Source organism: Sebastes fasciatus, chromosome 12 (genome assembly GCF_043250625.1).
Source record: "Sebastes fasciatus isolate fSebFas1 chromosome 12, fSebFas1.pri, whole genome shotgun sequence".
NCBI lineage: Eukaryota > Metazoa > Chordata > Actinopteri > Perciformes > Sebastidae > Sebastes > Sebastes fasciatus.
Window position 1 is genome coordinate 13,149,591 of NC_133806.1, and position 10,663 is coordinate 13,160,253.

The 10,663-nt window shown below is 36.4% G+C and overlaps 1 protein-coding gene across 1 annotated transcript in view; it reads left to right on the forward strand.

Moving 5' to 3' along the window:
- LOC141779836 (hemicentin-1-like) overlaps positions 1 to 10,663 on the forward strand; it is a 76,749-nt gene that overhangs the window by 16,966 nt on the left and 49,120 nt on the right. Inside the window, exon 3 of the mRNA XM_074654868.1 lies at positions 8,383 to 8,658. Coding sequence (XP_074510969.1) covers positions 8,383 to 8,658 — 276 coding nt within the window. The remainder of the gene's footprint in view (positions 1 to 8,382; positions 8,659 to 10,663) is intronic.

The window sequence follows — 10,663 nt, forward strand, 5'->3', positions numbered from 1 at the left end:
TAGTATCTATCTGATTTAATTCATCCAACACTTAGACTATCATTCTTTATATAAAACAACAAAGACCGAATGCAGAATAAACTAGGATATCACAATTATACAAATAGTACATGTGAATAATAAGATCTATCAATTTTTTTTAGTAGAAGTAGAAGAATGTGTGTATGAGAACATGTCAACATATGAGAACCCATCAACACATGAGAACACAATATATGCGAACATATAAACTGAACGACCTACTTTCCCTTAAAAGGTGAGTTTTTAACTAATTATTTTGATTTGGTAAAGAAGAGATTTATGTATTTTGAAGGACGAAGCGCTAAGAGGTTTCTGTAGAAAGAATTTTACTTAGTGTATCTAAAGAAACTACTATAGGACAACATTGACTGATTGACTCATAACTAGGGCTGACAATTGATTAAAATATTTAATTACGATTAATCGCATGATTGTCCATGATCATTTGTATCTGTTCAAAATCTACCTTAAAGGGAGATTTGTTAAGTATTTAATACTCTTATCAACATGGGAGTGGGCAAATATGCTGCTTTATGCAAATGTATGAATATATTTATTATTGGAAATCAACTAACAACATGAAACAATGACAAATATTGTCCAGAAACCCTCACAGGTACTGCATTTAGCATAAGAAAATATGATCAAATCATAACATGGCAAACTGCAGCCCAACAGGCAACAACAGCTGTCATTGTGTCAGTGTGCTGACTTGACTATGACTTGCCCCAAAACTGCATGTGATTATCATAAAGTGGACATGTCTGTAAAGGGGAGACTCGTGGGTACCCATAGAACCCATTTTCATTCACATATTTTGAGGTCAGAGGTCAAGGGACCGCTTTGAAAATGACAATGATAGTTTTTGATGATTTAGCACAAGTTTGGTGCGTTATGTAGCTTCCTTTGCAGCTAGCTAGTATAACATGGTTGGCACCAATGGATTCCTTAGGTTTTCTAGTACAACCTCAAGAAGATTGATTGCATTAATGTGTTAAAGAAATTAGTGGAGTTAAAACGAATTTGCGTCAATGTGATTTTATTGCGCTAACTTTGACATCCCTAATTATAACATACATTTGATCAAAGCCAGAACTCTTGCCACGAGTGACATTACCCTCTTTTTCACTTTTTGTCCAGCAGGCCACTTGGAGGACAAAGAACACCAAAACAAAATGATCCAGCCATGACATGTTATTGCCTTATTGATTTGCATGGCAAATGTGTGAGCAAATATTTTCTATTTACTCATCCACTACAGATTAACCATAGCATTTCTGCTGCATTTCCTGTTAAATGCAAGTCCAGGTTTTAGCAGGTGGGTTTATAATAGCTTTTCTGCTGAAAACCTTATGTGATTGAAAGGGTTCAAATACAATGCAAAGCCTGTAGGGCTGCAGAGTTGAGTGAGAAAGGTTTTAAACTTTGGGCTCTCTTACACTTAATGTAATGTTAATATATGATTATGTGTGACAGGCAAGAATAATGCAAGAATAATTAATTTTTCAGGCATAATTCATTTATTTAGAGAAAAGCTAATTTATTTGTTGTATCGGTTTCAGGACATGTCATTTAATTTTTGGATGTAAATATGCATAAAAACTGGTCACTGTAGAGACTATGCAGCACATATGCAGTGAACCAGAAAGAGGAATAATGCAGATAGGTGATGCAGATCCTTGTGTGTGTGGGTTGATTGTGCGTTGATCTGTTGGTAATGCCTCGGGGTTCCAGTAGGGGGATCGCGCTCCTCTTCCTCACTCAATACAGAGACGAGTGAAGGGAAGAGCTGCGTGTGTGATTCATTCATCCTTCTCTCTCACTATTTCCCCTGTTTAAGGTAAATAACGTCCACAAAGCACTCTAACGTTGTAAACACATGTTGTTAAGAATTCGTTATACGTTGTTGTTGTTCATTATAGAGGAAAAGTGCACATGTTGTACTCTGTATTATGTTTAAAAGTTTCTAGCTAACGCTGTTGATATGTAAACTAGCTGCCGGATGCATCGTGGTCCCGTCGTAGAGTCCGTCTGGTTACTTTGTCGGCGGCATTTAAGCTAGGCTGTTACATTCATATATGTGTATGCAGCTGTTGATTTTATAACATTTAAAGGTGAATTCATGTGTCTAAAAAAGTTAAAAAGCTAAAAGGTTAAAATACATTTCATAAGAGAGACTTCATGCTGTATTTGAATTAAGAACATTTAGAAACAGTTAAAAAGATCATTTAAATGTTTTAGAGAAAGTTAAAAATGTAATTAAGCCATGATCACTGTGGTCCAGAAACTGAGTTCAGATGTTTAAATGTATGAGTTTTGTTTACATTGCATTACATTTCAAATGTAACTCAATACAGAGACGAGTGAAGGGAAGAGCTGCGTGTGTGATTCATTCATCCTTCTCTCTCACTATTTCCCCTGTTTAAGGGGCACAACATCTGCTTTTATTGATTGAAAATAGCTATGCTGGCTTTTTTGCACCAAGACAGTTAAGTAAAAAAAAATGTTTTGTTCTGCTATTACTAAACAGTGGTGAATGTGTTTACATTTAATTCTGGTGTTTGATAATTGAAGCAATGAAATTACTATTTGTTATGTGTTTTGTGTACTTTCTACATTTCTACAGTGTATATCTAATTCTTTTATTTTCCAGTTCTCCTATTGTGTAACAATTGTAAACACTGCAATGGAAACATTGCGGGTTGGGATAAGACATTATGCAAAAGATACATCAATATACTTTTAATAAAATTATTTGGAAAAATGTAACCACGAAATATTAATGTTTTCTATGTCATGAGGTTCTAACAGCAACAGTTATTTAAACGCAACAGTCAAATACTGGCAACTACAGAAATTAGGTTAAAAATGTTGATAGTAATTTAATAAAGCTGTATATAAATCCTCTTAATGTTAACAAGAATTGATACTTTTGACTTTTCATCATTTACTGTCAAACAATAAATACAAACAAAGAAATGATCATGGTTAAATTAAGTCGTGCCTCTGGAGTTTCTTCTTGACTGTTGACTAAGCTTCGTGGACAAGTGAAAGCTAATCATCAGACTCTTTATAAATATAGTCCGATGGTGGCTGTAATTATAGAGACTCTTCTCCAAGTAAATACTTAAAATCTCCAAATGTTGAGTTGCAAAATGCTTGAACAATGAGATAAATCCATTGAATCTTCAGAGCACTTTAATGCCAAAAGCTGCACTATGCTGCCCTCCTGTGGTGGAACTGTGGTTGTTCTGTCAGTCTGGAGAATAATCTCTATAAACAGATTCTGCATGTGAATGTAGAATCTGTACCAACGGGACAGGGTGATATTAAAAAGATTATCGCGTGATTTTTGTGGGGATCTGTACCAAATAAAGATGTTTTCTTAAGTCTGTAGATGCATGCTAACATTTAATGATTAGGACAAGACACAAAGCAGCTGAGGCTGATGGGAATGTCGTTAGTTTAGCAGGTATTTGATCATTAACCAAAGTATTGGACATATGGAAATGTTGACCTGATGATGTCCCTTGATGAGAAGTCAGGGGATCAGCAAAGGTATTACAATTTACCCTGAGGGGAACATGAAGGTCTGTATCTATTGAATAATGACTTGTCAAGACATTCCACTGAAATCCATACATTTTAACCTCATGATGGTACTAGAGGAAAAAGTCACCAAAGTCATTAGGAAAACATTGTCTGAGAGCCATGAATATCTGTACAAAAAATGGTTAATTTCATCAAGTAGGCCTAGATCTTGAGCTATTTCACAGAATAAGTGAAAGGTTTGATCTGCTGGTGCTGCTAGAGGGAAAGTCAGGGGGTCAATAATAAAGTCTTTAGGATTCATCGTCTGTGCCAAATTTCATGACAGTTCATCAAACAGTTGTTGAGATATTTGACTTAAAAACTAAAATGTCAACCACAGGGTGGCGCTACAGGAAAACTCATGAGGACCACCAAAGTCACAGGGTTTCATTCTCTGGGCGCCATGAATGTCTGTACTTTCAATTTCATAGCAATCAATCAAACAGTTGTCATTTTAGTCAAGACCAAAGTGATGGACCGACCAACTGACAATGCCATAAAGAAATGCCTCTAGCATGGCTAAAAATACCTATGACAATATCACTATTTTTTGTTCAAAAATATATTTATTGAATTTTAAACAAGTAAACAAAATATAAAAAGGAAAGACTGTATGTAGAGCTCACAATAAAAAAAAAAAAAACTTGTTACACCTACAGTATGTATCGCAATTTTTTATTTACGATTTTGAAATTGATTATTTAATGCCAGAATCAATATATTTGCTTAATTTTAGTCTATGTGGAGGTAGAAGAAAGTTACTGCTTTTATTGTTGTAGTCTCAGCAACGTGACATCATATCCATTCCGTATTCGTCACCAAAACAAAACGCAGTCGGCCGTAGCCGAAATGAAAAAGTAGAAAACGGCGGAGGGTCCGTGTGGATACGACCTGCACCCTCACATGACTAGACATGATGGCTAAAGCTGCATGCTAACTCTGTCATGGACAGGAAACGTTATCGTATTGCGGTAACATGCGGTCAAGCCAGCCGTCACTTTCATCTCCATGGTCAAATTAGACAACGCTACAACTGTAGCACACCCATATACCCATATTTATGTTAAATGCATGCACCAGAAGTGTAAAACATTACATGTACCTTATAAATTAACAAGAAAATTACACTAATTTGTAAGGGAAATGACTGTTCTTTGATTTTTGTGTCGCAGGAAAAAAAATAAAATAAATAATGCCTGACAATGACTGATATATTTTACTTCAGGACATCTCTGACTACATACATGCTGAAAATCAAGAATTTTTACTGAAAAAACTCAGGAAAAATGACTCACTTCCATGAGTGAATGAATAAATAAAAGAAGGGGGGTTTCAGGACAACTGTATTAAAATAAATCATTGAACTGCACCTGCTACGGTATCTCACCTTCATCTGTATCTGGGTCATATCCCTCTTCTCTGTATTCACAACACGTGACAATAAAAAACACAGAGCAAATCCATGAATAAACCCCTGAATGTTTAGACATGTCAAACTGTGATAGTTGTTGCTAACTGGACATAATAAAACTACTTAATTTTTGTATTAATGATTAAACTTTAAATGTTGCTTGTTGCGTACATCGTTAATGATCAACAACGGTGCAGGCAAATGAACCTTTCAGAGGTATGATGATTGGAAAACCACCCACTGCACAGTACTTCCTTGTATTACCTTTATATATTGAAATCAGCATACATTATTCCAAACTTAGCAAAAGCAAAGTGAAGGAGTGTGATCCCTCTTTTCTCTTGTCATATGTGATGATACTGCAGAAGAAATGGAAATAGCTGTGATACACTTCATCATCCTGGGAGTCATCTCAGGTGAGCTCTTACCACATGATACCAGAGATTAAAAGTATGTAGACACTTATTCATGAAAATGTAACTATTGATTATTGATGCTTAACATTGTCACAGAGCTTTGGGAGATAACTGCAAATGGGTAGTGAACATTAGTCCAGTCTCCACATTGTGTGGATGGAAATATCCCTTTTAGCTGGCACCTTGTTAGACATTGAAAATTACAGTAGCAAATAGGCTATTTTACAAAAATATCTAAACTACAATGCAGCACTGATGGCCATTCACAACAAAATGTAATACATTTAGTGTAGTGTATGACTGGATTTTCCTCTCAGACTTTTCTGTATCATGGAACCTTTTTTGTTTGTTGAATAATGTCCGACTACGACTGTCATCATCAAATGAAGTCTTTTCCTAACTCAACACTCGACAAGTGGAGCCAAGTAATTCCTTCGCATATCAAACACATGCTGTTCTTTTTTGAGTAGTATTAAGAAAAATCATCTGAAAATCTACTCCAGAAATACAGCCTCTCTACTGTACACATACGTATATTACATATATTATAGGAAAATACACCAGTCTTCAAAAATATCAGTTAAAAAATGTACTTACTAGTTATAATATATTCATTAACTTCAGTTACAGCCGACGTGTGGTGCAGTTACAGCAAAGCAAAAATGAAAAAGCTTCAGGTGGGATGTAATGTTGCATTCAAAATCTTGCTCAAGCTCCCAAGATGGACAAGTGCAAGTCATATATTAATGACTAGCAATGTTCCCACCTTTCATGCTGTGTTGAGGAATTTTATGTACAAATTTATGTTGATTAATTGATTCCAAAAATTAAATCATAATGGCCTTAACTGAGCGCACGCAAAGTTACACAAGGTACTCCTCTTTTTTTGGAAACATTGGAACAAATGCTTATATATATATGTTTTAATCACTGTGAACTGCAATGATTATATTTCTGTGTTGTTGTCCTTGTATTGTATTGTATTTTATTTTATTTATACTGATATGGACCTATGGGTCTGAAATAAAGTTAATGATGATGAGTTAATTATTAAGAACAACAGAAAGGGAAATCATTCTAAGTGAGTTCCTTTCTCCACCAAGAATTAGTTCCCCTGTTGTTGTGATTGAAATTTTCTATCATTGGGAAGACACAAATTTTCCTCACATACTGTAAGGGGTCATTGTATCTGTAGCTTTTCTGACAACCTGCTGTGTAAACATGTTAACTACTTCAGCTGGTTAGCAATTTGATGATCACCTTAACTTTCAGAGTTTTCACTAATCCCACTTTCTGAAATAGGGCTCTGGAGATTGGTTTGTCTGCTGCACTTTTGTGTTTTTAGGGTTTTTTAGATCAACATTTTGTTTTGATTTATGATAGCACATCATCAGTGGGCCATTTTGCAATGTCCTCATTACAGTCCTTCTCAACCTGCCAGGTTTAACCAAAGGAGCTGGTGTGCTGCCAGACGGTCCTCTGCATAGAGCTGTGGGAGAGACTGTGATGTTCACCACAACACTGAATCCACCAGAAACACCATTGGTATCAGTGAACTGGAAATTTGGTGGTATAAATATAATCACTTATAGTGGTGTAAACAACACTGCACCAGAGTATGAAGGCAGGATCACCCTCTTCATGTCTACTGGATCTCTGGAGCTCAGGAATCTGACTCTTAATGACAGTGGAGTATACAGCGTTACCATTATTCCACTTGGAGGAGCACAGACAAATGGGAACACAAGACTGGACGTTCATGGTGAGCAAATGTTGCATCTCTTTCAGTGCTGAGTGGAGACTGTGCGTAGCAATTGAATTGTTCAAATAATTGTGTTTAGGTGTTCAATGGTTTCAAATGAGATCTATACTGAGACCAGAAGTCAGATTATGTTATTACATAAAAATGACTACATAAGATGAAGACAAAACAAGTATTGAAAAATCTGAGATGTGGTTGAAAGCTTGGGAAAAAGCAAGTACTGTAGGTGACCTTTAAAGGTCTTATTGATAACATTTTTATTTAGATGAATATACGATCCCCAGTTCCTTTGTATCACTGTCTACATGTCTACAGTGTGGCCCACCCTCCTACGGATGGGTTAAATGCAGAGGTCAAATTTTTTGTATGTACAGTGTATGATGAGTCTAATTCTAATAAATAAAGTTCTAATAAAATAAAGTTTAATGAAGTTGTAATAAAGTATGGCTTTTCCTGAAAAGAAAAAAAAATTATTGTGAATTAATCATTTTAAAAATTTTGGCGGGTCCAAAATTAGTGTTTTGTTTATCTCTGTGGAAGATATCTGACGTTTGGTTCCCACTTCTAACAAAGCTTGTGAGCCAATAGTAAAACAACATTGGTATCACGTGGTATCTCTGGGTCGTCAGTTAGTGTAGAAAAAAAACGGATAAATGGCTGAGATTGACAGTAAGTGCCTGGGAACAACTTGTTGTGAAGGAAATGCAATGGAACGGGGGAGGGAGAATGCAACATCTACATCATACATATTTATCTTTGGTTGACACTGTATGAGAGAGACACTGATTGAACCTTTAAGGTCATACTTTCTTGCAGTGTTAAATTGGACTACACTGTATTGAAAATGGATTCTACAGAACCATCACCAACAAGTACAGCCTGAAAATAGCACAGAGTTAAATCAGTGCCAGTTTGACACAATATCAACAAAAAAAATAATTTTCCTCTGATGTACAACACATTGAATTATTGGTCTTTGTATCATTGTCATTAAATAATAAGTGAGAAATGTTCTTTTTTTGTAGTGGTAGGAGCTACTGTAAACTTTCAATGTGCAGCCATGAATACTCAACATCTCATGATCAACATGAGAATTAATTCTCAGCAACTGCAGTGTTTCCTTCTACTGTATCTTTGTTATGTGGTAGCAAATACTAAATAATTTTGTTTTTCACCCACAGAGGAAGTTTCCAATGTAATGGCAACTGCCAGCAGCACAGATTTGGTGGAGTCCAGCTCTGTCCATCTGTCCTGCTCCTCCTCTGGATCCTCTCTCTCTTTCCTCTGGCTGAACAGCAGCTCTGAGGTTACAGCCAGCGACAGAGTTCAGCTCACTGATGGAGGCGCCAATCTCACTATAGTTAACGTGACCCGCTATGACCAGGGACCATTCAGGTGTCATGTGTCCAATCCTGTCAGTAATGGCACCAGTGATCCAGTAAACCTCACCATCAACTGTGAGTTATTAACTTATTTGTGCATACTCTTTATCCATCACTACATGCATGTATGCTTCAAATGAGATGGTCTCATGAGGCTTCACACTGAGCGAAGCTGCATGTCTTGTTGCATTTTCTTCAAGTTGCTATGTTACCATTTGGTGATGTTTATGTTTTGTTTTTAAATTTGCTTAAATGACATGTTAAGATACAACTTATTTCAGCCTATTATTTAACGCAGCTATAATCAATGCTGTCGACCATTTCAGTATCTTTCAGCTCATTGTTTTGGTTTTCTAAACTGCAGCTTGATTGTTTTGGTTCATTCTCATAGCATTGTTTTCACCAAAACTCACCGTACACTACCTGTCCTGCACCAGACAGCAGACAGACACAGTTAGAAACTAGCTGGTGAACAAAGTGGATCATTTAGCAGCTAAAGAGACAGATATTTCCCTCAGGAGTTGGTGGAAACAAAAGCTGAATTAAAAGGAGAGTGAATATTAGACTAACATTCACCAGGTCGACAGAAACATGACTCCAAATGTTGCTCTGTATGTTCTGCATGTGTAACCAAAATGTTTGCTCCATCAACTTCAACAGTGACTATGTTGTGTTTATGGATGTCATGCTCTATTAAGAATTTTGGTCAAAACTTTGAAACAATGACATTTGATCAAAAGCACATTACATGACAAAGGTCAAGAGTCCTGCAGCTGTCGACTGTTTTGAGTCAATTGTTAAATCTTGGTTTAAATGAAACATTTTCGTGTTCGTTAGTCAGTGTTGAACTGACGCACTATCTAAATACTCAATGTTGTGTTCCACTCATATAGATGATATGTCTGAGGTATAGGTTAGTCAAACCTGTAAATGTTAACATAACTGAGTGTGGACAGTCCGACACTTGGCATGTCATATACATGATTAAGGGAACAGTAGTTATCTTTTCCTCTTACAAGTTCCTTTATATTTATTTCCTCAGTTAACTCTCAGTAACTCAGTTACTTTTGTTCCTGTTTTTATATTTTTCACATGACATGACAAAGGTCAAGAGTCCTGCAGCTGTCGACTGTTTTGAGTCAACTGTTAAAGAATCTTGTGGTTTTAATGAAATGTTTTCGTCTCCGTTAGTCAGTGTTGAACTGATCTTGAACTCAATGTTATGTGCCATTCATATAGATGATATTTCTGAGATATACTGAGGGTTGTTCAAAACTGTAAATGTTAAAATCTTGAGTGAAGACTAAGGATGTGAAGGTGAGGAAATTTTCCAACCGGTTAATAAACTTGTGACAACACCGGTATTACCGATCACACCGGACATTTTACAAGACAAGATGACGGTTAATATGTGTAGCGCGCTTAGTTTGATCTTTAACGTTAGGTGGCGGTGTGTCTGGCCTCTCCGGTCCAGCTTTCGCTGCGGGGCCGCAGGGGTCCACCTGGTGCTGCTGCGCCGCGCACACCGGATGCGACTGCTACGTCCTCCTCACCTTACTAGGGATGAGTTATGATTTTAGATTTTTCGAATAGTCAAATTTATAAAAATAATAATAATAATAATAATAATAATAATAACTGAATAATACTCAGTGATTTTCAAATAGTATTTCTGCTTGGAATGCACATCCATAGCAATTACCTCATGAATGTTATGGTTCCCTTATAGCATTGGATTTAAATCTGAAATATTGCCAAATAGGCGCGTTTGCTTTTCACTTCCAAACAAAATCCTGCCATCTCTCGGTCTGTCAACTCTCTCTCGTCCTGTGTGTGTGTGTGTGTGTGAAATATGACACCTGCTACTCTGAGCTGAGAATCCATACAGAGCAGACGCATTCACTTTCAGATTGTAGCGTCTGTCGTCCGACTATCTATTAATAACATTTCGCCGATACGCCAAAATGAACTTAAGGGGTTTTATTTCTGTAAAATAAAGCAAAATGACGGTGGGGGTGGATGAAGCTAATTTCCTTATTTTTGTTTACTGTAGGTAACAAACTATACATTTACTGTTCAA